Source organism: Taeniopygia guttata, chromosome 30 (assembly GCF_048771995.1).
Source record: "Taeniopygia guttata chromosome 30, bTaeGut7.mat, whole genome shotgun sequence".
Lineage (NCBI taxonomy): Eukaryota > Metazoa > Chordata > Aves > Passeriformes > Estrildidae > Taeniopygia > Taeniopygia guttata.
The window spans coordinates 7,819,264-7,847,023 of NC_133055.1; the positions used below are offsets into that span (position 1 = coordinate 7,819,264).

Here is a 27,760-nt window from a genome sequence, read left to right on the forward strand (position 1 = left end):
GGCTTAGGTTGGATCTCAGGGAAAGGTTTTTGCCCAGAGGCTGCTGGGGCACTGCCCAGGCTCCCCAGGGAAGGGTCACAGCTCCAGGGCTCTCTGAGCTCCAGCAGCGTTTGGACAGCGCTGCCAGGCCCAGGCTGGCAGTGTTGGGGTGTCCTGTGCAGGGCCAGCAGCGGGACTCGAGGATCCTGATGGGTCCCTCCCAGCTCAGCCACTTCTGTGGTTCTGGGATCCCATGACCCTGGGGATGGGAGTGCCAATGGTTGCCATGGAAACGGGCTCTGACTGATGGCCTGAGCTGGTGTCCATGGCAACCACCCCTGGCATGGGGTCTCCATGGAGCAGCCCAGGGACTGACCATGTCACGATCCGCTTATAGCGGGGTGTCGTGATGGTTCCTTAGCCGATCCCAAAGTGCAAAAGACAAACAGCAGGGGACTATCAGTTTAATCACAACAGATGCACTTTTATTAAGGGCCAAAAAACAATAAATGCGATAGTGGGGTCAGAAAAGAAATAAAAAGGAGAGAGAGAGAAGGGAGAGAGAAGGGGGGATGGCAATAGCTGCCAACACAGGCGAGGTCCTCACTGGTCCGGATGATGGGGATCCGTCTTCTTGTGTTGGGGAGAGTCTCCAAAGTCCTACCTAACCCAGGGGTCCAGTTATAGTCCACAGAGGGAAAGGGGGCAACATGCAGAACAATGAGAGTCTATTGAAATTGCTATGGGGGGAACAGCTGTATCTACAGAAAATCATCCAGGCTGAACAAACACAATGATTAATAAGTCCATTGAACAGGTCATGTCATTTCCCCCCACCACCACTCTCTGTGGTCGGGGTCTCAGTCTCAGTCCTTGGGGAGAGGGTTCTTGATCTCCGTCTGTCACGGTGGTAACAGGCAGGTGAGGGGTCTTCAGTGAGAGACCACCAGAGTCACCCCAACAGTTCATTTGGTTTAAAGGTGGAGAGTGAAGCAGGAATTGCAGAAGGCCGCTCTGTGCTGGGTCCACGCTGGGTCTTCGCCAAGTCCTTGCCAAGTTCTTGCTGGGCCTCATTCGGAACAGAACGTAACTGTGCAGCGGCTGCACCTGCACTGTTGCCTTCTCCAAGCCGGAACTGCAGTGGGGGAAGGGAGTTCCTTCTCGTGGCAATCGGCAGGCAAATGAGTGAGGGTCTTCAGATTGCCTCTTACACCACAGCAACAGGGGCTGGGGATGGTTGCCATGGAAACTGACCATAGCAACAGGGGCTGGTGACGGTTGCCATGGAAACTGACCATAGCAATGGGTCCTGATGAGGTTTGCTGTGGTAATCCAGGGCATCCCTCTGGCTGCCCTGGCAGGTCTGGGACCCTGGCAGGGGGTCAGGAACCCCCCTGGACAGAGCCCCCTGAGACACTGCCTGTGATCTCTATCCATGGAAAAGAGTTTTCAATCTTACAGGATGAATTACACACTCTGAGTGTTTGATATGAGTAATAATTAGTGTGACACGGGTGCAAAAGTGGAACTTTAGGATTCTAGATAAGGGGTTCAAAGGAGGCAAGATGGAGGAAATCGTGTGTGTCCTGTCCTTTTTCATCTTCTTCATGCCTTCCATGTTTCACTGTAGTGTTGGCATTTTTCTGTTGGTTTAGACTGGGGACACATTGTTCAACACAGGTGGTAGGTATTGGCACATTATTGTAAATATAGCACAGGTAGTTTCTGGTATATAATGTTTGTAACTTCCCACTGAGGGGCAGAGCCCTGCACGCTGCCCCGCAAGAAAGGCCTACTGCAGGTCAGACAGAACATGTTATAGATAAGCAAGAATAAACAACCTTGAAAACCAGCACAGATGAATTATGGCTTCTTCTTTGGCAGTGGGGCTCAAAGACAGCGAATTTCTGCAATTTTGGGATCATTTAAATACCACAGATTCTGACATAAATGGCATCCCTGGGTGGGCTCGAACCACCAACCTTTCAGTTAACAGCCAACAGTTTGCCTGCTAATAATCAGATATTTTGACAGGCCCTCAGAGGGGTTTCATGGGGACTTTCTAAGTGTCCCCAGGCTGCCAAAGAGCCGGGATGTCACAGGCACTCACAGGGGCTCCTGTCATGGGCAGACTGGGAGCTTTAGGCAAAGTTTATTAGAGAAGCTCCTGTCAGGTCAGGAGGCACAGAAAGGACCCCCAATAGACCTTATAGATCCCCAAATACCCCCAAGGACCGCCAGCCTTTCTAAGCCTCTTTTTGTGAGAGGAGCCTTAGAGCAGCAGGTTCCAATCCCTACCCCTGACATTTCAAGAGCTCATATGTAAACAATTATAAAGGTGGAATTAAAACTATATACAATTCTCCCTTAGCATTAGGAATTATAAACCAGTGTTGGGGGTTGGGTTTTTCCTTTCTGTTTGTTCCTTATCATTGGCTGATGTTTATCGGTTGATCCCTTATTTTGGGAGGAGCTGCTGCTCTTGGAGATGGGAGTTTCCACTGCTGCTGCCAGAGCCCGGGCCAGAGCTGTTTCTTCTGTCCTGGGATGAGCCTCTGCTCGTGAGAACAGCCACTAAACTGGGACCATATTTACACCTGCCCCACTAAAAGAGAGACCTATCCCTGTCTGCTCTGGTGTCCAGGATCCTGAGCTGGGCTCTCTCTGCCCTGCTTGGAGCCCCTCACCCCCTGCCTGCCGAGACATCCTGCCAGCCCAGCTGACTGCTTTTTGCCAGTGCTGCTGGGGCACCGAGCTGACTGCTTTCTGAGAGTGCTGCTGGGGCAGCGGAGCCGGCTGCCCCGGGGTTTGTGAAGCAAAGCCTCTCTCCAGCCCTTCCCCCTTCGGACAAAGCCGCCATGGCCCCGCGCTGCCGAGCCCGGCCGGAGCGCCCCCTGCAGCCGCGTGGGGGTCAGCGCACCTGCCCTGCCCCGGGAGCCACAGCGCCCCTGCTGGCTGTGCCCGGAACTGCACCGCAGGGAAAGCGCCACGGCCCAAAGGCCGGGACTGGGCTCTGCTCTGTTTGCTGTTCGTGCCGCAGCTGCTGCTGCTTGTTTGCTTTGTTATACACACTAGGAAAGAGCTGACATTCCTATTCCCATATCTTTGCCTGCCTGAGAGCCCCTTGATTTCATGATTCTAATAATTTGGAGGGAGGGGGTTTACATTCTCCGTTCCACAGGAGGCTTTTTGCTGCCTTCCCTAGCAGACACCTGTCTTGTAAACCAAGACCAGTTTTGGCACCCGATGTGCAGCCTGAGGGCATTGAGAGAAACAAGGTGAAATAAGAATAACAATTCTTGAGTAACATAGTTTTTTTTTTTGTTGCACTGGATATAGAAACCTTGTTAGGTGTCACCATGTGGTCTAGCTTACCCTGGTTTGGGTGGCACATGGTTGTGGCTACATTTTTCCCATCCTATAACTATGGCAAATCTGGCTGATAATCAATTTGTTTGATGGGTTAATATGGTGAGGAATTTATGGATTTTTAATTTCCTCTGGACGGTGGGCACACAGATTCGAGGCTACCACACACTAACTGTATGTGTTTGGAATTACTTTAATAATGGCACCTACCAGGAGGAAATAACACCAGGGGAAGTTTTCTCCCAACTCCTCAGCCAGCTCTTTGGGTCTACAGCAGTTGGTGTTCCTGCTATGCCTGTTAAGCCTATTCTGTTCAGCATTCAGAGGTAAGGGAAGATTGACTTAGATAACTATCGTAGCAGGGCGTCCCCAGCCTGTAATAATTAACACTGACTCCATGATTCCAGAAGGCTGATCAATCACTTTATTACATTATCCTATACTATACTGCTAAGAAACACTCATCGCTCTTGCAGACAGTCCGATACAGACAGACCAGACTGGTTAATTGAAATCCAAACACCATCACCATTGGCCAATTTAGAAATCACCCTTTGATAAACAAATCTCCATAACACATTCCACATGTGCACAACAACAGGTGCAGCAGGTGAAGATAAGAATTGTTTCTCATTCTTTTCTCTGAGCTTTTTCACAGCTTCTCACAGCTTCTCACAGCTTCCCAGGAAAATCCTGGGAGATCTCTCTCTCTGCTCAGAGGATATGTGATTACCACAGTTCACTTGTGACAGTGTGGGTCCAAGGACACCAGGGTGACACTACGGAACCTCATGGAACCAAGGGGCCATTGTGACACTGTGCTGCCTCATGGAATCAAGGAGACCATTGTGAACTTGGTGACCCCAAGGAAACAAGGGTCCATGGTGACCTTGTGCAGCCGCAGTGTCACAGAGGAGCCGCTGTGACACAGCGAGGGCACACGGAGCCCAGGGACCATTGTGACACATCAGGGCTCTGTGGAACCACGAAGCCATTGTGACATTGCAAGGCCTCATGGAAGCACGGGGCCATTGTGACACTGCAGAAGCAAAGGGAACATTGTGACACTCCAGGGCCTCATGGAGCCAAGGAGACCATTGTGACACTGTGGGGTCCCATGGAACCAAGGGAACATGGAACAGGTCTGGCTGGCTGGGCCTCCTGGGGACCACCTGACCACCTTGACATGTTGAGGGCTGCTTCTCATCTCCCCTGAAGCACTGGGGCTCTGGGCTTTCCTTCCTATGGGAGAGAACTGTCCTTCTCCTCCAGGGAACCAGGGCCAAAACTGGGATTTCTTCTCCAAATTTCCTTATGTAAAATGATTGTTCCCAGATGAAATCTGCCAGGAGAGACAGGTCTGGCTGCCTTGACCACCCAAGGGTCACCTCTTATCTGCCTTTCAGAAACTGGGACCATGTGCTTTTCTTTCTTATGGGAAAAAAACATCCATCTCCACCAGGCACCCATGTCCAAAACTGAGGCTCTGCCTCCAGAATTCCCTATATCCAAGGATAGCTCCCAGACAGAAGCTGCCAGGACTGACAAGTCTGGCTGGCCTTGGCTTCCTGAGGGCTGGCATTCATGTGCCTCTGAAACACCGGGGCTCTGTTCTTTTCTTCCTAATGTAAATAATTCTTCCACTCCAGGAACCCACAGCCAAAATTGAGATTCCACCTCCAAAATGCCCTGTGTCCAAGGATAGCCCCTAGATGAAAGGTATCAGGAGAGTCAGGTCTGGCTGGCTTGGCCTAAGGGTGCCCACCTCTCATCTTCTTCCAGAACATTTGGACTTGCACTTCTCTTTCCTATAGGAAAAAATCATTAATCCTGTCATGGCCAAAACTGGGATTCCACCTCCAAAACTCCCTACATCCGAGGATTAATGCTTTGAGAAATGTTTTTTGTTGATTTAATGACCTATTAAACCTTTTCCCAAAGTTTCTCTTATCTTCTATGTTGCCAGAAAGGATGTTTTATTGTTTTGAGCTCCTGAGAATCTCTCCCTGGTATTTCTCCAGTGCATCCAACTCAGAGGACAGAAAAATTTGTAATTCCTTTTAAATGTCCCATTGAGAGAGTTTTTTAGGGGATGGGGGTCAGGGCTTGTGTGTCCTGCTGGGCACAGCCCAGGCAGGGCTTTCACAGCCCCATCCCACACTCCATTTCCCAGCTGGAGCCGCTGGTGCCTCTGAGTTCTGCTGCCCCAGCCCCAGGGACGCTCTCCTTGTCTGCCCATTCCCCCAGGGTCTCTGGGCAGGGATGGCCTCAGTGGGGGCTGCTGACATCCTCAGCAACTTGGAGGCTGCTGCTGAATTTTACTGCTCCAGAGGCTTGTGCAGCCTTCAGCTCTTCAGTGCAGGAATTCAGTGCCCCAGGGCTCATTAACATTCAGAACACCTTAACAAGCCAAGCCCTGGGAATCATTTAAGTTTTCAAATCTCTTGTGGTTGATTACACTATATTTAAAAGGACAGTGAGAAAATATTTCTTCAGGTCCTGTTTAGTTTTTTTTACTCCTAATAAACTGATGTGTGAAATCTCCAATTGACACTGAATCCAAATGCCTCCTCATGCAGTTGGAATAGATATGAAAATCAAGACCCTTTATGGCTGACAATCCATCAGACTCTGTCCCTGCCCCCACCCCACCATTTCCCCCATCCAAGCCCTGGCACTCAGAGCAGCCTTGTGCAAATCTGAGCTCCCTCCAGCCCAGGCTGCACCTGCGGGTTTCAGCTCCTTGGCTCCAACTCCCACCTTATTTTCTTGGAGAAACACAGAGGGACACTTCCCTGGTGTTGTCCAGATGCTGGAGAGACGGGAGCTCCACAGTAACATCTTGATGGTGCTGGAGTGCCCAGAGTGGTCTCAGGACCTGCACCATTTTATTCGGGCAAGGGGGTTCCTGTCCGAGGAGGAGGCGCGGGGGCTGCTCCGCAGGTGCTGGAGGCCGTGCGGCGCTGCACCAGCTGCGGGGTCCTGCACAGGGACATCAAACCAGGGAACATCCTGCTCGACCTGGCCACTGGCCAGGCTAAATTGATTGACTTTGGCTGTGGCACCTACCTGCAGGACACAGCCCACGCTCACTTTGCAGGTGAGCCCACGCAGGGCTGTGCTCCCAGTCCCGGCATCTCAAGGCACAACATCTCACAGGCCAAGCTGGGTGTGCCAGCAGGGATTCTCCCTTTTGCTGCCAGACACAAGACTGAGTCTTCAGTCGAGTTGCTTTTGAGCGGGTGTGGGTGGGGAGCTTCCAGCCCTGCTGGCAGCCTTTGCCCATCACTCTGGGTGGGACTGGGGCCGGGCGGGGGCAGCCAACCCGACAAAAACACCCGTGAGTGGGTGTTGGGAAGGGTAGATAAATATGATTAAGAACCACAATAGTACAGCAAGGATCAATATAATCCCCCCTACTGGCTGGACAATAACACTCACCTTCAGAGGGGTCCAAAAGCCAAATGGACTGTTCCATCTCACCCCCCAGAATGTATGGTTCACCCCACACCTGTAACCCTCCCCTGAACCATCAGGTGTCTGTGACCCCATTGGCCCAGGTCCTGTTCCAGCCCACCCTGGAGCCCCCCTGATAAAGGGTCTCCAGGGGGTCGGACGCCCTCTTGGATCTTCCCCTCTCCTCCTGGAGAGTCCTCTGGGAGTCCCTGCTCCCCTCTTTGTCTCTCCCCTCCCCCATCACCTCAGTCTGGCAGCTCAAGGCAGGGCCTCTCTCCATCCCGAATAAACCTCATCCCCCAAGAGCAACCAACAGAGATCTCTCCCATATATTCACCCAAATCCGTCCGTGGGACCCCATCTCACGTCTTAACAAGTGGGGGTAGCAGAGAGCAGGGCCAGAACCAGTGCACCAGCCGGTTTGGTGTGCAGGTGAGAAAGGGCTTTGACTGCTGCACTCTCCTTGCTTGCCTTGTGTCACGATCCACTTGTAGCGGGTGTCGTGATGGTCCATTGGCTGATCCCAAAGTGCAAAAGACAAACAGCAGGGGACTATCAGTTTAATCACAACAAATGCACTTTTATTAGGGGCCAAAACAATAAATGCCATAGTGGGGTCAGAAAAGAAATAAGAAGGATAGAGAGGGAGAGAGAGAAGAAGGGGATGGGAATAGCTGCCAACACAGGCCAGATCCTCACTGGTCCGGACCATGGGGATCCGTCTTGTTGTGCTGGGGAGAGTCTGCAAAGTCCTGCCCAGCCCAGGGGTCCAGTTATAGTCCACAGAGGGAAAAGGGGGGAACATGCAGAGCAATGAGAGTCTATTGAAATTGCTCATCCAGGCAGAACAAACACAATGAAGAATAAGTCCACAGAAGTTACTGGAGAAGAACAGGTCATGTCATTCTCCCCCCACTCTCTGTGGTAGGGGTCTCAGTCTCAGTCCTTGGGGAGAGGGTTCTTGATCTCTGTCTGTCATGGTGGTAATGAGGCAGATCAGGGGTCTTCAGTGAGAGACCACCAGAGTCACCCCAGAAGTTCATTCGGTTTGAAAGTGGAGAGTGAAGCAAGAATTGCAGCAGGCCGCCCTGTGCTGGGTCCATGCTGGGTCCATGCTGGGTCCTTGCCAACTCCTTGCCAACTCCTTGCCAGGCCTCGTTGGGAACAGCTGGCGTGACGGTGCCGTGGCTGCACCTGCACTGTTGCCTCCTCCAAGCTGGAACTACAGTGGGGGGGGTGGGGGGGTGGTTTCCTTCTCATGGCCATTGGCAGACAAATGAGTGAGGGTCCTCAGACAGCCTCTTACACCTTGGCTTCATAATGCTTCTTGGGGCAATGCTGGCAGGGAGAATGAGAGCAAGGTTTTTCCCCAGGACTGGGTGGGTTTTCCCTTTGCACATCATGGTCAGGCCTTGCCAGGGTTTCTGCTGCCCTCTTCCAACACCAGTGGCTTCTTTTCCAACCCCAAATTTATACACAAGTCCCAAGGGCTGGCAAGAAGGCAGTGGTCACCCCGTGTGCCACTGGGGCAGCCCCTGCACACCCAGGGGTACTGGGGCCAGGCTCTGGGAACAGCAGCATCCCCCTGATGAACCCCATCTGTATTCCATAGGAACACTGTCATACAGCCCACCAGAATGGACCCACTTGGGTTAGTACTATGGCAAGCCAGCTACCATCTGGCCCCTGGGCATCCTGCTGCACCAGATGGTCTGTGGGGAGCTCCCTTTCAGGAGGGGCCAGAACATCAGCTGGGACCATCAGCTCTCGCTGCCACAGCGGCTCTCTCAAGGTGGATCCTCATCTCTGGCCACGAGGGCAATACCAGTGCCGGGAGAAGCAGCAGCAGCTCATGAGCATCCCACTCTGGCAGCTGCTGAGGAGGTGGCACATGTCCTGCTCTCCTGCTCTCCTCCAAAATAGGGAACTGATGGAAAGTTTATGCCCAGCTCTGAGCACATCCAGCATGGCCTGGGCTCGGGAATAGCAGGGCAAAGCCAACAGGAGCCTTCTCTAGCTGACCGGTGGTTTCTGGTTTCTCTGCCCAGAGTGCCAAGATCTGATCAGGCGGTGTTTATCCATGCTGCACTTGGACAGGCCCTCCTCAGAAGACCTGTTCTGTGATCCCTGGATGCAGGATATTCATCTGCCCTAGAAGAAGGGAGAGAGCCACAGGCACACGTGGATGCAGGGCCCTGGTAAGTTACAGCTCCACACATGCCTTGGCAATGAGAAGCAAAGGAACCCAGACATTTGGTCCTGCCTGTGTCACTGCCCAGGGGTCATCAGATGGGAACACGCAGCCCTTGTGCTGCAGCTGAGCTGCTCTGCCCAGCACTGGTGGCCGCCATCCGAGCTGGTTTTGCTTGTCCTGGTTCCCTGACAGCTGGGGCCCTGGGCAGAACCCTGACAGCCTGGTCTGGCCCCAGGGAAGGAGAAGGAGCCCCTGGAGAAGCTGCACCAGGTGGGGCTGCTGCTGCTGGGGACAGCGAGGACGACATCAAGGATGACAACCTCTTGCTCCTCCTGGTCTCCAGCAGGGTGAAGATGATGGGCTTTGATTCTGGCACCTTCTCCAAAGCCAGGCTGCACAGGGAATTTGCAGATGGGTCCACACACAGGGGGATGCTCCCAGATTTGGGCATTGCTCAGCCTGGCCGGGAACCAAAGGTTCCCCCTTTGCTGGGGCAGATGCAGCTGATCCTTCAGTCGGCTGCCAGGCTGCTTTTGGCAGGGCTGGGGGCATGGGCTGGGGTGGGTACGAAATGGGAGTGGGCTCCTGGCCCTGCCAACAGCCCCCAGCACCCACCGTGCCCCGGGTGGGGCTGGGCTGGGGCAGCCAGCCCGACACAAACAAACCCCCACGGTGGGAGCAGAGGTGGGACTGCAGAGCCTGTGCAGGGGCTGCTTTGCTTTGCAGGCAGGGAAGGGCTTGGGCTGCTCCACTGCCCTTGTTTGCTTTGGGATCACCATGGGGGCAGTGCAGGGGAAGGGAGAAAGCCTGGGCTTCCCTCACCCATGGTGGGTTTTTCCCTGGCATGCAGGGGTTGGGCCTTCCTTAAGCCCCTGACAGAGATAAGATTTTTGACCTTTTTTCTTCTTCCCCTTTTTGTCTGTAATCTATTTTCAAAAATTTGTTGTTTGTTTTTCTAGAGGAAAACCTGTTCCAGGTGGGGTCCAGTCTGGATCAGGAAGGGCTTGGGAGCAGCTGTGGCGTGGATGGGCCGTGCCCTTGGAGAAGGCTGAGGACATCGTTTGGGACCAGCTTTTCTCCCAGCGGTGGATGGCGTGAGGTGGGTCCTGTCTGCTGGGGATGGTGGGATCAGAGCTTTGGGGAGATGGCAGCGGGCACAGGAGCATCCTGCTCTGGGCAGCTGCTGAGGGCTGGAGGTGCCGTGGCTGGCTGCAGGCTGGGCACATGTTCTGCCCTCCTGCTCTGCTCCCAAAGGCAGCAGTGATGGGCAGCTCTGGGCACAGCTCTGGGCACGGCCAGCATGGCCTGGGCACCGCGGGCGGCTGGGACAAGGGGACAGCAGCCTTCAGCTGACGGGGCTTTCTGGTTTCTCTCCTTGCCGCCAGGCTCTGGGGGTGCTGAGGCTGCTCTGGGCTCTGCCAGGGCTCTGCTGGGCTCTGCCCTGGGCACAGCTGGGCTGGCTCTGCCCTCACATTGCTCTGACAGCTTTGCATCAGACGAGCCCGTTGGAGCACAGTGCCTGAGCTTTCTGCTTTGGCAGGTGAGTGAGGCTCCCCTGCAGGCCAGGAGATTGCAGCTGGGAACACACATCCAATTGGCAAGGACCAAAACTCTCCACAGCCCTAGCTGAAAGCCTGGATCTCCCCAAGATGTTTTGTCTTTTCCACTCTTCATTCCTTTTTGGCTGGAATTGTGCAGTTGCACTTTCTTCCTCCCCTAGAAGTGCCACAAATAGACTGAACCTGCCAAGTGGGCCGTGTTCCCGAGGCAGTGCAGTCTGGAACTGATGGATGGAGAAGTGCCCTTCTGCACTTCCAAACCAGGCCAAAAAGCTGTAAGAGGGATTTTCTGTCTTTAAGAAACCCTTGACAGTTTCAACGGGAATGTGCAGCTCATTCACAGGGTGAGAAGGAAGGGTATCTTCTGAAGGGTTTGGGATCTAACAGAGTTTAGATTCCCAGTCCTGCTTGGAGCTGGAAGGGCACAAAGCAATTTCCTCCTGCTTCAACCACAATTTAAAATATCAATGTTGGAAACAAACCAAAAAATTGATTTAAAAAGGCTGCTGAGGTCAGCAAGATGGATCCATGCCATTAGCACATTCACAAGTAAATAACTGAGTTCTCTTTTTCAAAAGACCAGTTACCTCTAAATCCAAAGCTAGAGAAGTTTTTCACTACACACTTGGGTTTTGTTTTTATCTCTCACAATTTATATAGTTTTTTATTACTTTTTCCTTTTTCCTTTAAATAGAAACATGCTCTATAAAAGGAGTGTCCTTTGCTCCTGGTTCCTGTGGGGAGCAGCTCCCTCCCCGCTGGCTGAGCTGCTCAGGCAGAGCCCGGCAGCTCCTGGCCCTGCAGGGCTGAGGCTTTTCCCTGTTGCTGGGCACAGACTGATGGAGCAGCACGGCTGAACACGGGGCACACAGAGAGACCAGCAGCAGCTGCCTTTGGCCACCTGAGGCTCCAAGGCCCAAACTCTGAGCAGGCAGGGCTGGAAGAGACTCGCAGGCTCCCTGCTGGCTCTGCTGCCCCACTTGTGCCCACCTGGGAGCCCCCAGTGCCAGCAGGGACTTGAGATGGCAGCCCTGGGCTCCTGGAGGTTGTGCAAGGAACGGAGCTGGGGACTCCCTGTCCATGGAGAGCTTCCAGATGGAAACGGCTGCTGTGCCCAGGCAGATCCAAGGGCAGAGAAAGGAGGGTCTGGACCACGGGATGTGCCAGTCCCACAGTCCTGGGCAGCAGCCACCGAGCCCTGGGGGAGCAGAGGGCACAGCAAGAGGGACACAACCAGGCAAGGTCAGAGATTGGAGAGAGCCAGACCTGGGAGCAGGAGCAGCTGCTCCATTGCACCCTTGGAGAAAGCTCTTGGCTGGTTCAAAGGGCTGAAAGGCATCAAGGGCAGAGAGGAGGCCACACCAAGCAATGCTCCTGTTTTCACGGCCTGCCCTCTCCATGTCCCAGAAGGAATTGGATGAATTGTGTTCTTCCCTCTGAGTCCTCTCGTTCAGCACGAGCAGCTGAGCACCAGGAGCTGAAGGAGCTGAAGCCTCAGGCCTCAAGAGCTGAGCAAGAGGAGACTTTCTGAGCAAATGAATGCTGCTAACATGGACCTGGCTGAATGCAGCAGATGGAATCATGGAATCACAGAATCCTTTCTGTGGGGAAAGACCTCTGAGCTCATCCAGTCCAGCAGTTCAGTGTCGAGCCCAGCACTAAGCCACGTCCCTGAAGTGCCAAGGCCTGGACAACAGCCCTGAGTGAGGCCTGAACAACAGGCCCTGAGCCAAAGGTGGCCTCGGGATGAGCCTTCCAACCAAAGGTTATCTTTGTATCTGCTCATTAATGAAATATGCATGGTCATTAGCACTGTGGTAGATGTATCCACTCATTAGTGAAACATGTTCTCCCAGATTGAAAGGCAAGATGTATTCCATTTGCCATCTCTATGGCAGTTGTGCAGAGGGCAGATTTCCTTTTCTCTTTCACAACCTATTCTCCTTCTGGGGAGACATCTGCTAATAATGAGCTATTGAATGTCACTGCACGACTGATAAGAACTATAACATCCCGCTGGGAGATGCTCTGCCCAGAGGGAGGAGCCAAGAATTTCTACCTGGATATAATCTTGAGATTCTGGAACACCAGCATGGCTTTTTCTGGGCTGGATTTCTCAGAGGAACAGCTGCCTCTTCCACTGCCTCTTCAGAGGAAGACTACACCATTTTCTAAAGGATCGCTGCTCCAACAGAACCACATCTGCCACTCCAGGGGGACTGCAACCACCATTCCAATTAGACTGCTACCAACACCCGGACCAAAAGGGTGTCAGGTTGTATTCTGACTCTGTCAGTGTTGTTTTGCATTACTGCATTGTTTATTATATCTTTTTCTTTTCTTCCCTAATAAAGAGCTGTAATTCCTGCTCCCGTATCTTTGCCGAAAAAGCCCCCATAATTTCAAATTTATAACAATTTGGAGGGAGGAGGTTTACAGTTTCCATTTCAGGGGAGGCTCCTGCCTTCCTTAGCAGACACCTGTCTTTCCAAACCAAGACAATTGCCATGGCAACCTCTGGCATCCCATCCCCAGACTCATGGGATCCCAGAAGCACAGAATTGGCTGAGCTGGGAGGGACCCATCAGGATCCTCGAGTCCAACTGCTGGCCCTGCACAGGACACCCCAACACTGCCAGCCTGGGCCTGGCAGCGCTGTCCAAACGCTGCTGGAGCTCAGAGAGCCCTGGAGCTGTGACCCTTCCCTGGGGAGCCTGGGCAGTGCCCCAGCAGCCTCTGGGCAAAAACCTTTCCCTGAGATCCAACCTCAGCCTGCCCCGACTCAGCTGCAGCCGCTCCCTGCACTCCTGTCCCTGGGCACCAGAGTGAAGAGGTTCCCTCAGCCCCAGCCAGGGACCCGCTCCCAAGGCTGCTGCCATGGCCACCAGGGCTGGCACCAGCTGGGATGCTCGGTTTCCACAGGCCGGGATTCAGGAATGGGATTCCCCAATTTCCTGCTCCCACTAAAACCCCGCTGGTGCTCGTTGCCCTCCCACCTTCCACTGAAGGAAAAAAATGGAAAGATCCCAGGCTGGGATAAAAACAATTTACTGGGAACAGCAACGAGATAAGGAACAAACAGGAATAGAAAAAATATTGACAACAGAAGGGATAAGAAAAACTATTTACAGGGGAAATTACATCACCATCAATTGTATCTTCCTGGCCACATGTCTCCTCCTGCCTGGAAAGGACAACCTTCTCAGAGAGAGAGAGAGTCCCTTTCCTGCCCCTGGCAATGACCTGAGGTGGGAGTGAATGTAGTGACAGGGCCATGGCCAGACCCTCATGTTCTTCAATCCCACATAAGGTCATTGGCAGGGGCAGGAGAAGGTACAGGTGTCTTCCCAGCATGGATCACAGGGAACATGGATCACCAGGGCTCTTCCCAATGTGGTCCTCCAACGGGGGATGAAGCTGGAGCAGTGCATGAAGCTCTTCCTGAAGCTGGGGAATTTTCAGGGCTTCCCTTACCGGTGCCTCCGTTGGTGTCTGGTCAAGTGAGAGCTCTGGGTGAAGCTCTTCCCACACTGGGGACACTCGTAGGGCCTCTCCCCAGTGTGGATGCGCCGGTGGGTGACGAGGGTGGAGTTGTACTTGAAGCCCTTCCCGCAGTCAGGGCAGCGGAAGGGCCTCTCATCCGTGTGAATCCGCTGATGCACAAGGAGAGCAGAGCTGCTGTGAAACCTCTTCTGACACTCGGGACACTCGTAGGGCCTCTCCCCAGTGTGGATGCGTTGGTGGATGATGAGGTGGGAGCTGCAGCTGAAGCCCTTCCCACACTCCCCACACTCGTAGGGCCATTCCCCAGTGTGGATCATCTGATGTCGTTTCAGATTGTTGCTCTGCCTGAAGCTCTTCCCACACTCCAAGCACTTGTGGGGCTTCTCCCCATCGTGAAGCTTCTCAGGGACCACCAGCTCCGAGCTCTGGCTGAAGCTCTGCCCACCTTCCTGACCCAGAGTGGGCCTTTCCTCCTCAGAGCACCCTGGGCTGGGTTTGCAGCCCCTCCTCCTGTGGGATCTCCGGGGCTTTTCCTCCCTGTTGGATTCTTGCGCTGTGGAGTTGCTCAAATCGGCCTCTTCCATGTGGTTGTGCTGCAGAGATTTGTCCTTCCTGGTCTCCATCATCAGCTCCTGCTCTGGGGTAGGAAGGACAAGGAGAGGATGGGATTTGCCTCCGTGCCACAAGGAATGGTAAGGAGATCCCCCCAGTGCATCCCCGTCAGCAGAGCGTCGGCAGCGGGGCTGTCCTGCAGCCGGGGGCCAGGCTGGGCCAGGAGATGGAACAGGAGAGAGGGGGAAAGGGGCACTGACTTCTTCCTCACCTGCCTGGATGTCCCAGGGCATCTTCCTCTTCCTCGCAACCTTCTCCTCCATCTGGCGAATATTTGGGTACGGGAAATTCTGTTTTGGGAGGAAAACAAGGGATGAGCACATTGAGTTTTGTACCGGTTGGAAGGCAAACCAGGGGAAGAGTCTAATCCAGAATGACAATTGAGTAAGAAAATTAAGATCAAGGCAATGATACAGAAACACTGACTTAATCTGACAGAGTCAGGATATAACCTGACACCCCGTTGGTCAGGGTGGTGGTAGCAGTCTGATGAAATGGTGGCTGCAGTCCGGCTGGAGTGATGAACGTGATTCCGTCAAAGCGGTGATCCTGTAGAAGGGTCTGGTCTTCCTCTGAAGGTCCAGTGGTGGTTATGGAGCTCTTGTCCTCTGGGAATCCAGTAGGCAAGGTGGTCGTGGTGTTGCAAGGGTGAGATTATATCCAGGTAGGAATGCTTGGTTCCTCCCCCTGGGCGGAGCATCCCACAATGGGATGATGTAATTTTATCAGTCCTGCAGTGACACTCAATGGCCCATTAACAGAAGATGGCCCCTGGAGGGCGTTATCAGGGCTGAGCCACGGAAGAGATAAAGAACACTGCCCCACCTGTTGATAACAGTTTATGGAGATGGTGACTGGAAACACTTTTAGTTACATCTGACATTGTAACCTGAAACAGTGAGGCCATCCCTGCTCGGGGTGGGGGGTGAACACCACCCACCTTACCCAAACTGGCTCAGGTGTAAAACCCCCACCCTGGGAAGGACACGCACGCAGGGGACAATGTCACACTTGCCCCGCCCCAGGGGAGATCTCTATCCCTGTCACTCCCTTGCTCTCGCCACTTTTCTCTTTCTTTCCATCTCTCTCTCTACCTCACATTTACTGTTCAATAAAATCCACTTTGGATTTGGTCTCCTTAGCACCTTCACTGGGGCAGAGGCATCTCTCTAACAATTTTATTAACCAGATTGCGACATTATTTTGGCACAGTGAGTTCAGGGCACTGCTCTCTGACCCCAAGTGCCTTTGACAACAGCATGGGTCCCTCCTCTGCGAAGGTTCTGCCTCTTTCTGGAGGAACTCTTGGAAACTTGGATGCAGCTTCCTCTGAGTGACTTTTGGGAGAACTTATGAGGAAAATGGCTGTTGTGGGTGGCCAGTGTAAAGAAAGTATTTTCTTGTCCTTCCTTGAAAAATTTTTTAAAATAACTGGAGAAAAGGGAACAAATGATACTAGCAAGACTGACAAGGATCATTCACCCCAATGTGAGGAACTCAAGACCAGTAAATTCCTACAAGAAGCCCAGTTCAAGTAGATAAATTCCCAAGTAACTCCCGAATTCACAGCTCTGGGGACTTTGCCAAATATGAGAATCATTATTTTCTTTGTCCCTGTCACCTTTGTGACAGCTACACAGACCTTTCCCTTCCCTTTATTAATCTGTATTGGGCCAAATTTCCACTTTCCTTTTATCGGAACCTGCCAGCAGCTGAGCTGAAGCTGTGCAGGAACTGATGAAACTTGGATTTGCCACAGAATTGCTTCTATTTTCAGTTTATTCATGTTTGGGATTTGATGTGTTTCCATCACAAGTGACTTGTGGGAAGAGCAAATCATCCTCAAGGCATTTTATGGAGGGTTAAGTTTGATTTCTGCCAAGTTTGTTTTGTCCAGTGCTCAGGGGATGCTCAAGGGGTATCTGGTTTTGGTTTGGCCCTAATTTTCTTCTGATTTGTCTTTATCACTTAAAAATACCTGAAAAATCACTAAGAAGAGTATTGACCAGACATGTCAAAAGTCCCTCCATCTAAGAGTTATTTGAGGTGGAATTTACGGTTTGGAAACATATTCTGGGGGATTTGTGGGTTCTTCGGGGATATATGGGCGTATTCTCCATATCTTTGCACTCCAAAAGCCAAGGTGGATTGCTCTGTCACCTCAAAATTACTCAATCCCACCTCAAAATGGCTGGTTCCCACCTCAGTCCCATGCCAAAATTACTCAATTCCACAGCCTCCAGAGTTAGATGGGGTTGGAAGGAGATTGAGAGAAGTAAGATCCAAATTTGAGGTTGTGGGATCAGGATTGTATGGGGCTGGGTGGGTGTGATTTATTTTGATAATAAATAAAACTATCAGAATTATTGATTTCTGTCCCATTCATGTTCTGTCAGTTCTGGTTTGCTTTTCAGAGTGCCGCCTTCTCAACTTATTTTGTTTCTGTCCTCCTGTCCCAGACTGAAAAGCAAGATGTGTTCTATTTGCCATCTGTGTGACAGTTGTCCTGTGCTAAGTGGACAGTTTTTCCTTATCTCTTCCACAATCAGTCCCCCCTCAAGGGAGACATCTGCTGATAATGGGCTATTGAATGTCACTGCATGACTGATAAGAACTATAACATCCCACTGTGAGATGCTCTACCTAGAGGAAGGAGCCAAGCATTCCTACCTGCATCTAATCTTGAGATTCTGGCCCACCAACAAAGCTTTTTCTGGGCTGCCTCTTCCTCTTCAGAAGAAGACACCCTTTTCTAGAGGATCACTTCTCCAACAGAACCACACCTGACACTGCAGGAGGACTGCAGCCACAATTCCAATTGGACTGCGGCCAACACCCTGTCCAACAGGGTGTCAGGTTGTATTCTGGCTCTCTCAGTGTTGTTTTGGTTCATATTTTCATTTTCTTCCCTAATAAAAAGCTGTTATTCCTGCTCCCATATTTTTACCTGAGAGCCCCCCCCTTAATTTCAAATTTATAACAATTCAGAAAGAAAGAGTCTACATTTTTCCATTTCAGGAGAGGCTCCTGCCTTCCTTAGCAGACACGTGTCATTCCAACACAAAACACCTCCTTTCTCTCCTGCCTTCCTTTGCCTGCTGTTTCTCTCCCAGTGTCTTCCTTGACCCAGGGCAGCTCCCACCAAAGGCCCTGCCCTGATTTAATTCCCACTCCATGAGCTGCAACAATCACGGGTGAAATTATGAATGCTGGCAGTGAAATGTCACTGTAAGATCTTGCTCCACTTGGCTTTTGACTCTTCCATAACAGCTTTGCCTTCATGGGCAGGAACATATTTTCCTGGCTGGGAACTGGAATTCCAGCCCCTGGGAGTGTGTGCCACGGATTCCAGAGGGGCAATCCTGAGGCTCCCAGGGTGCTGCTCTTGCCGTGCCTCCCAAGGAGCTGTTCAGGGCAGGGGACAAGGTGCAGCAGCTGTGTTGGTGCTGCAGTGTTACCATAGACCCTGGTTCCAGGAGTTTCCGCACTGCCAACAGCGGTTCCTGGGATCCATGATGCCCTGCTGTGTCCCCATGGATATTTGGTGGCATGAAGTTCTTCAGTGTCACAATGGCCACCTCGCTCCATGAGCTTCTGCAGTGTCCAAATGGCTTCCTTGGATGGGCAGTGTCACCATGGACCATTGGCTCCTTGCAGCCCCGCTGGGTCACCATGGACTCCTTGGTTCCATGAGGTTCTGGGGGTGTCTCCATGGTCTCCTTGGATCCACAGTGCCACAATGGACCACTGGATCCACGTGGCCCTGCTGTGTCACCATGGCCCTTTGGTTCCATGGGACCCCAGGGTCACAATTGACTCCTTGCTTCCAGATCACCCCCTCAGTGCCAAAATGGCCCCTTCATTCCATGTGGGACACAAAAGATTTATGGAAACATTGAGCAAATCCTGCTTAACACACCTGGGAACACCTGTTTGCATTCCAGAGGGAGGTTAAAGGTGAGGATGGCACCAGCAGCTTCCATCTGAAACAGAGATCCAGGGAAAGGAGTGGGACAGAGAATTCAACTGGGAGACTCAGAGAATTCTGCTTCCAGAGATCATTTCTGGTCACACTGTCCCTTGTAGAAAGGTGACACCATTCCAGGCAGCCTGTACTGAGCAGGTGGCTCCTGAGTGGGGTTTGTTGTTTAGGAAACCTGTTGAGGCTTTTCCATTCTCTCCTTCCCAAGAGGAAAACTTCTCCTGGGCCTGTGTGCAGGCAGAGCCCTGAGGAGAGCAGGTGGGACGCGGTGCAATGGGCTGGGACATGGAGCTGCAGAGTTCAGGGACAAGGTTCTGCTGCAGGGCACAGGGATGTCAGTGCCAGGTGGGCGATGTCAGACATGGTGAGGCTGGGGGTGAGGAGCAGCTTCTCCAAACAGGGTCAGCCCTCAGGGGACTCATTCTTGTACATGCCCAGACCTCCTAAGGAGACCTTCAGTATCAAGATCACCTGGGGAATGCTTCTATCAGCTCTTCTCTGAACTGGAAAATAAAAAAATACACATTTGATTGAAGAAAAAATGTCATGAGGTGCACTTGGAAATCTTCCTCCTTACAAGAACTCCAAACTGGCTCCAATCAGCTGCACAAGCCCTGGAGAGCTGAAAACAATTTAATGAAGTCAAAGCACCCGTGAGGGCTTTCTGTATTTTGATGATCCCCACCATGGATTTGGGACTGAGTCCAGGACCCTCAGGCACTGAGAGAAGGCTGAAGAAGCTGCTCAAGGAGTCAGGAGCAAAACTCCAAGTCCCTTGGAGCATCACTGGGCCCCACTGAGGGCAGGGACTGCCAAAGGCTCCCCAGGGACTGGTGAGAGCAGATCCTTGAGGCCAGGATTGCAGGGACCCCAAGGCTCAGAGCAGGGAACTGCAATGCTGAGCAAGGCCTGGGCTGGCTGGGGGAAGCAGAAAGGCCAAGCCCTGAGCCCAGCCTGGCACAGCAGGGCCTGTCCCTCACGGGTGGCTCGGGGTTGTGTGTGGGGCAGGGGGATGTGAGGGGCAGCAAGGACAAATGTCACAAACCTGTGTGACCCTGCAGATCCTCATGGAACCAAGGGGCCGGGGTGACACTGTGGGAAGTTGTGGAACCAAGGGGATCATTGTGGCACTGTTGGGCCCATGGAACCAAGGGGCCAGGGTGACACTGTGGGGCCACATGGAAATAAGAGGCCATTGTGAGCCTGCAGGGCTGTAACACCCCAGAGCACTGAAATGCTGGGGGTCACCAAAGGTTCCTTTACTTGAGTTTGGTGCACAGGAGAAACACCAACCAGATACTCTCACCATGGCCAGAGGCAGAGACTATTCTTGGTGGGAAGGGACCCACAATGATCATCAAGTCCAGCTTTTAAGTGAATTGCCCACTTTGGAACTGAACCCACAGCCTCGGTGATACCAGCACCATGCTCTAACCAACGGAGCTAAGAGGTCAAAGTGACACAAAATTTTACTGGCAAAATATAGACAGTCAAGGAACTCTGGCAAAGGGTTTAATACAACATCCACTTCAACATAAAACTCTTATCATAGCATTAACTTCTTTTTTTTAGCCCATTTAACCTAAAAACCTTTAATCCTTAAGATGTTAAGTTACCCAAAATAGTTCCAGGTAAGTAGGATTAGAAAGAGGAGAAACAGAGAATATCAGAAAGACAGAAGATCTATATAAAGACGCAGAGAAGCACAAACTGCTCAGGTCCCAGCGTCACCACAGAGGAACCCCAGGAGAAGGCAGGATCCAGACCATGGGCTGGCCTCATGCTCCGGCTTTTAACCCCCTGGACCTCCATGGGCCCTCCCCTGGGTGGGACTGCCAGGTGATTGCCCAATCAGAGTCGGGGTAGGCACCAGCTGCTCTGTGATTGATTGACAGCTCAGCCAATCAGCACCACCCCTGCTGTGTGATTGACAGCTCTGCCAGGCCAGGGCCGGGGGCGGGGCTCTGTCCCACCACAAACCAAGGCCTGACCCGGCCCTGGCCCCACACGGGCATTCCGAGCATCCCAGGGTGTCTCGGGACATTGATCTCGTCCAACCTCTGACAGCGACCACGGTGACACTGGGAAACCTCATGGAACCAAGGGGCCATGGTGACAATGCAGGTCCAAGGACACCATGGTGACACTGTGGACACCTCATGGAACCAAGGGGATCATTGTGGCACCACTGGAGCCCATGGAACCAAGGGGCCATGGTGACACCACAGGACTTCATGGGCCCAGAGACCATTATGACTCTGTGGGGCCTGATGGAACCATGGAGACCATTCCGACCCTTCAGGGCCTGGTGTCACCGAGGGGGCATTGTGACACCTCAGGGCCTCCTGGAAGCAAGGGACGATTGGGACACTGTGGGGCCCCATGGAACCGAGGGAACGTGGACCAGGTCTGTCAGGCTTGGCCTCCCAGGGGCCACTGACAGGTCTGGCTGATCTTGGGATGTCAAGGGCTGCCTCTCATCAGCTGCTGGAGCACTGGGGCCGCGTGCTTTCCTTCCTATGGAAAAGAACTATTCCTCTTTTCAGATGCTCATTGCCAAAACTGGTATTCTCCCTAAAAAAATCCTATATGCAAGGGTATCTCTCAGAACAAAATCTGGCAGCTCTGGTTGGCCTCTGGTGGTCACCTCTTATCCTCCCAGGAAACACTGGCACACTGTTCCTTCATTCCTCTGGAAAAGAACCGGCCTTCATGTCCAGGGACCATGGCCAAAATTAGAATTTGGCCTCCCAAATTCTGTATATCCAAGGATTGCTTTTGGCAAGTTTGTTTTGTCCAGTGCTCAGGGGATGCTTGAGGGGTCTCTGTGCCTCTCACTCTGGGGGATGCTTGGGTGGAGCCTGGGGGGGTTGTCCCTGTCCCTGTCACCCCAGACCATTCCCCAGGGAGTCTCCATCGTTCTCACCCCAGGGAATGTCTGGGGGGTCTCCCTCCCTCTTACCCCTGTGCCAGGAGGTGCTCAAGGGGATCTCGGTCCCTCTCAGCCCAGGGGATGCTTGGGGGTCTCTGTCCCCTCGCCCTGGGGGATGCTCGGGGGGTCTCCATCCCTCTGGCCTCAGGGAATGCTTGTGCAGGGCTGGGGACCAGGGGCTCTGTGTCCCTCTCACCACCGAGGGTGCTCGGGGCTGGGGGGGCTCTCTGACCTTCTCATCCCTGGGGAGGCCGGGGGGGTCTCTGTCCCTCTCAGCCCTGGTGTGACCCCACCCAAACATCATCGGGGTCAGAGGGACAGAGACACCCCCAAACCCCCAGAAGGGCTGAACCTGGGATTTGGTTTGGGGCTGAGGATTTAGGAACTGGCTGGAATTGGGGCTGGGGTTGGATTTGGGGCTGAGATTTGGATTAGAGCTGGGATTGGGGTTAAGGCGAAACGTGGGATTGGCTTTGGGGCTGAGGCTGGGATTGGGTCTGGGGCTAGACGAATCTGGCACTGGGCTGAGATTAGATACAGAACTGTGAGTGTGTCTAAACATGGAGTGAGATTGAGACCAGGATCAGGGTCAGGTTTGGGACTGAGCACACACAGGGCGGGACAGGGGGGATGTCACTGCAGGATGTCCCTGGCATTGTCCCAGCCCTCCTCAGGCACCTCCAGACATGGGGGGCAGCTGGGTGCTCCAAGATCCAGGTGGTCCCACGCTGCCCCTGAATACCCTGAGGGCTGCCCTGAATGTGACCCTTGGGGCTCTGGGATCAGCCCTCACATCCCTGTGGGAGCAGCTGCAGACATGATGAGAGATTTCTCCCCACCCCCTCATTCCTGAGGAAGGGTGAAGCCAGCTGTCCTTTTCTCCTGCTGCCTCCTCCTCTCCTCAGCTGAGGATGTCAAACTCCCCAGGAGCAGGAAAATCCCCATTCCCTGTTTCCTTGTGGCTGCAGCCTGGAACATCCACTCAGAATGAAGAACATTCTGACAGCCCTGCTGAATGACACTGGGAGGAAGTTTATGGAAAAGCGAGGAAATTGCATTTTGATTGGAAATACAAGATACAAAATTATTTCTTTCCATCCCATTCCTTTTCAGTCAGTTGCAGTTCTCTTTTCAGAGTGCCACCTTCTCAGCTGATTGTGTTTTTGTCCTTCTTTCTCTCAGACCTCTCTTTACATGCTCTGTTTCTCTCTCAGTGTCTCCCTTGACCCAGGGCAGCTCCCACCTAACACCCTGCCCTGATTTCATTCCCAATCCATGAGCTAAAACAACCACAGGTGAAGTTATGAAGGCTGGCAGTGAAATGTCACTGTAGGATCTTTCTCCATTTGGCTTCTGGCTGCTTGTTAAGAGCTTTTCCATCAAGGGCAGGGACATATTTTCCTGGCTGGGAACTGGAATTCCATCCCCTGGGAGTGTGTGCCATGGATCCCAGAGGGGCATTCCCGAGGCTCCCAGGGTGCTGCTCCTGCCGTGCCTCCCAAGGAGCTGTGCAGGGCAGGGGACAAGGTGCAGCAGCTGTGTGAGCTCCTAGACCACGCAGCAAAGGTGGATTTGCTGGGCATTTCCCAGCACATTCCCAGCTGGAAGCAGAGGGAAGAAGGAAAGGGAAGTGAGTCCCTGACAGAATCTGGGAACTGTTGGTGTAGGAAGGGACCCTGCCCGCAGATCCCAATCCTCTGAGGGAGTGTCATGATCCTCTTGGAGGAGCGGGATGTCATGATTGCTTGTTTACTGATTCCAAAAGTGCAAAAAGGAAAACAGCAGGGGACCATCAGTTTAATCACAAAAAATGCACCTTTATTATAGAGTGCCAACAGCAAATGCAATAGAGGGGACAGAAAGGAAATAAAGGATAGAAAAGGAAGGGAAAGGGGCTTATAGCTACCAATGTAGATGAAATCCTCACTGGTCCAAACAATGCAGATCCGTCTTGTTGCATTGGAGAGAATCTCAAAATCTTGGTTATCTCAGGGGTCTTTTATAGTCCACTGTTGAATGGGGGGAACAGGCAAAAGACAATGAAAGCTAATTGAAATCATTGAGGGGGAACAGGTAGAATGAAGAGTAAGTCCATTGAAGCCACCAAGGAGGAACAGGTCATGTTATCAGCTGTGAGCAAGAGCCATTGTTTTCATGGTCCATCGACCACACCTGGGAAACATCTGGCATTGATCAGGCCAGCCCTCCTCCCTGTGGTGGGGGTCTCAGTCTCAGTCCTTGGGAGGGGCTTCAATCTCTGTCCGTCACAGTGGTCATGAGGCAGATGAGGGGTCTTCTGTGGGAGATCACCAGAGTTACCCCAAAGTTCATCAGGTGGGAAAATCCCTGGGTTGAGCAGGTATCATGAAGCAGGTGTAAACACGTAGAACAAGCCACTCCTTGCCAGGTCCTTGCCAGGCCCTGCTCGAAGCAGTGGTCTGTGGTGGTACAGAGAACACACCTGCAAAAATAATCATCTACCTCTCCAAGCCGGAACTCCAATCAGAGTCTCCAGGATCTCAGTCTCTGCCATTGCGGCAAATGTGAGGCAAAAATGAGGGGAACTTGGGACCGTCTCTTACACAGGGGTGTGGATGTCCTTTGAAGGGGAACGATCCCCACATGCGTCCAGCACTGCAATAAACACACCGTCTCTACAACTCCTTACAGGATTTGTGGGGATCAATGTTCCATACGCGTTTCTGCAGCAGAGCTAGCAGACGAAACAGCATATTTTGCCTATGCTAGCAAGCTACTATCTCTTCAAATCAGCACATTTCACCTAAATCCAAATGGATTTATACCCTGTTAAATTTACACTGGAAAATACCCTGTTTCAACCCCTGAGCACCCCCTGGGCTGAGAGGGAGAGAGACTCCCTGGAGCACTCCCCTGGCACAGGGGTGAGAACGACGGAGACCCCCTGGGGAATGGCTTGGGGTGACCAGGAGAGAGACACCTCCTCAGGAATGGCCTGGGGTGACCGGGAAAGGGACAACCCATCCAAGCCCCTCTCAAGCATCCCCCAGGGCGAGAGGCACATAGACCCCTCGAGCATCCCCTGGGGACCAGATGAAACAAACTTGCCAGAAATCAAACTTAACCCTACAAAAAATGCCTTGAGGAATATTTGCTCTTCCCACAAGCCACTTGTGATGAAAACACAAATACCAAACATGAATAAACTGACAATAGAAGTAATTCTGTGGCAATTTCAAATTTCCCCAGTTCCAGCAAAACTCCAGCTCAGCTGCTGGAAGGTTCCAATAAAAGAAAAGTGGACATTTAGCCCAATACAGATTATTAAAAGGAAGGGAAAGCTCTGTGGAGCTGTCAAAGGTAACAGGTAGCAAGATAAAATTATTCTCACATTTGGCAAGGCCCTCAAAAGATGTGAATTCTGGAGGTATTCAGCAATTTAGCTACTTGAGCTTGGCTTCTTGTAGGACTTTCGGAAGCCTTGTGATCCTCACCTTGGGGTGAATGATACTTGTCAGTCTCGCTGGTATCATTTGCTTCCTTTCCTCCAGTGATTTTTAACAAACTTTTCAGGGAAGGACAACAAAATATTTTCTTTACACTGGCTACCCACAACAGCCATTTTCCTCATAAGTTGTTCCAAAAGTCACTCAGAGGAAGCTGCATCCAAGTTTCCAAGAGTTCCTCCAGAAAGAGGCAGAACCTGCTCAGAGGAGGGAACCAGGCTGTTGTCAAAGGCACTTGGGGTCAGACAGCAGTGCCATGAACTCACTGTGCCAAAATAATATTGCGATCTGGTTAATAAAATTGTTAGGGAGATGCCTCTGCCCCAGTTAAGGTGCTAAAGAGACAAAATCCAAAGTGGATTTTATTGAACAGTAAATGTGAGGTAGAGAGAGAGCTGGAAAGAAAGAGAAAAGGGGGGAGAGCAAGGGAGTGACAGGGACAGAGATCTCCCCTGGGGCAGGGCAAGGGTGACATTGTCCCCTGTGTGCGTGGCCTTCCCAGGGTGGGGGTTTTACACCTGAGCCAGTTTGGGTAAGGGGGGTGGTGTTCACCCCCCACCCCGAGCAGGGATTGCCTCACTGTTTCAGGTTACAGTGTCAGATGTAACCAAAAGTGTTTTCAGTCACCATCTCCATAAACTGTTATCAACAGGTGGGGCAGTGTTCTTTATCTCTTCCATGGCTCAGCCCTGATAACGCCCTCCAGGGGCCATCTTCTGTTAATGGGCCATTGAGTGTCACTGCAGGGCTGATAAAATTACATCATCCCATTGTGGGATGCTCCGCCCAGGGGGAGGAACCAAGCATTCCTGCCTGGATATAATCTCACCCTTGCAACACCACGACCACCTTGCCTACTGCATTCCCAGAGGACAAGAGCTCCATAACCACCACTGGACCTTCAGAGGAAGACCAGACCCTTCTACAGGATCACCACTTTGACAGAATCACGTTCATCACTCCAGCCGGACTGCAGCCACCATTTCATCAGACTGCTACCACCACCCTGAGCAACGGGGTGTCAGATTATATCCTGACTCTGTCAGATTAAGCCAGTGTTTCTGTATCATTGCTTTGATCTTAATTTTCTTACTCAATTGGGATTCTGGCTTAGATTCTCCCCCTGGTTTGCCTTCCAACCAGGACAAAACTGAATGTGCTCATCCCTTGTTTTCCTCCCAAAACAGAATTTCCCATACCCAAATCTTCACGAAATGGAGGAGGAGGCTGTGAGGAAGAGGAAGGCACCCTGGGACATCCAGGCAGGTGAGGATGAAGTCAGTGCCCCTTTCCCCCTCTCTCCTGTTCCATCTCCCGGCCCAGCACGGCCCCTGGCTGCAGGACAGCCCCGCTGCCGACGCTCTCCTGACGGGGACGCACTGGGGGGATCTCCTTACCCTTCCTTGTGGCACGGAGGCAAATCCCTTCCTCTCCTTGTCCTTCCTACCCCAGAGCAGGAGCTGATGATGGAGACCAGGAAGGACAAATCCCTGCAGCACAACCACATGGAAGAGGCCAATTTGAGCAACTCCACAGAACAAGAATCCAGCGGGGAGGAAAAGCCCTGGAGAGCCCACAGGAGGAGGGGCTGCAAACCCAGCCCAGGGTGCTCTGAGGAGGAAAGGCCCACTCGGGGTCAGGAAGGTGGGCAGAGCTTCAGCCAGAGCTCAGACCTGGTGGTCCCTGAGAAGCTTCACGATGGGCACAAGCCCTACAAGTGCTTGGAGTGTGGGAAGAGCTTCAGGCATAGCAACAGTCTGAAACGACATCAGATGATCCACACTGGGGAATGGCCCTACGAGTGTGGGGAATGTGGGAAGAGCTTCAGGCAGAGCAACAATCTGAAACGACATCAGATGATCCACACTGGGGAATGGCCCTACGAGTGTGGGGAATGTGGGAAGAGCTTCAGGCAGAGCAACGATCTGAAACGACACCAGACGATCCACACTGGGGAATGGTCCTACGAGTGTGGGGAGTGTGGGAAGGGCTTCAGCTGCAACTCCCACCTCATCATCCACCAACGCATCCACACAGGAGAGAGGCCCTACGAGTGTCCCGAGTGTCAGAAGAGGTTTCACACCAGCTCCCATCTCCTTGAACATCAGCGGATTCACACAGATGAGAGGCCCTTCCACTGCCCTGACTGCGGGAAGGGCTTCAAGCAAAACTCCCACCTTGTCACCCACCGACGCATCCACACTGGGGAGAGGCCCTTCCTCTGCCCCGACTGTGGCAAGGTCTTCAAGTGCAACTTCACTCTTGTCACCCACCGGCGCATCCACACTGGGGAGAGGCCCTACGAGTGTTCCCAGTGTGGGAAGAGCTTCACCCAGAGCTCTCACTTGACCCGACACCAACGGAGCCACCGGTGATAGAAGCCCTGTGAGTGCCCCAACTGCAGGAGGAGCTTCATGCACCGCTCCAGTTTCATCCCCCATTGAAGAACCCACATTGGGAAGAGCCCTGGTGATCCCTGTTACCTGTGATCCATGCTGGGAAGATACCTGTACCTTCTCCTGCCCCTGCCAATGACCTTATGTGGGATGGAAGAACATGAGGGTCTGGCAATGGCCCTGTCACTACATTCACTCCCACCTCAGGTCATTGCCAGGAGCAGGAAAGGGACTCTCTCTCTCTCTCTCTGAGAAGGGTGTCCTTTCCAGGCAGGAGGAGACACATGGCCAG

At 52.6% G+C, this 27,760-nt stretch overlaps 1 protein-coding gene and 1 pseudogene across 1 annotated transcript in view; one reads left to right on the forward strand and one right to left on the reverse strand.

Annotated features, from left to right (window-relative positions):
- Positions 1–27,760, forward strand: part of LOC100230077 (uncharacterized) — a 674,623-nt pseudogene that overhangs the window by 532,616 nt on the left and 114,247 nt on the right.
- Positions 1–27,760, reverse strand: part of LOC140680874 (uncharacterized) — a 989,054-nt gene that overhangs the window by 131,759 nt on the left and 829,535 nt on the right. Inside the window, 1 exon segment of the mRNA XM_072919755.1 lies at positions 14,087–14,506. Coding sequence (XP_072775856.1) covers positions 14,087–14,506 — 420 coding nt within the window.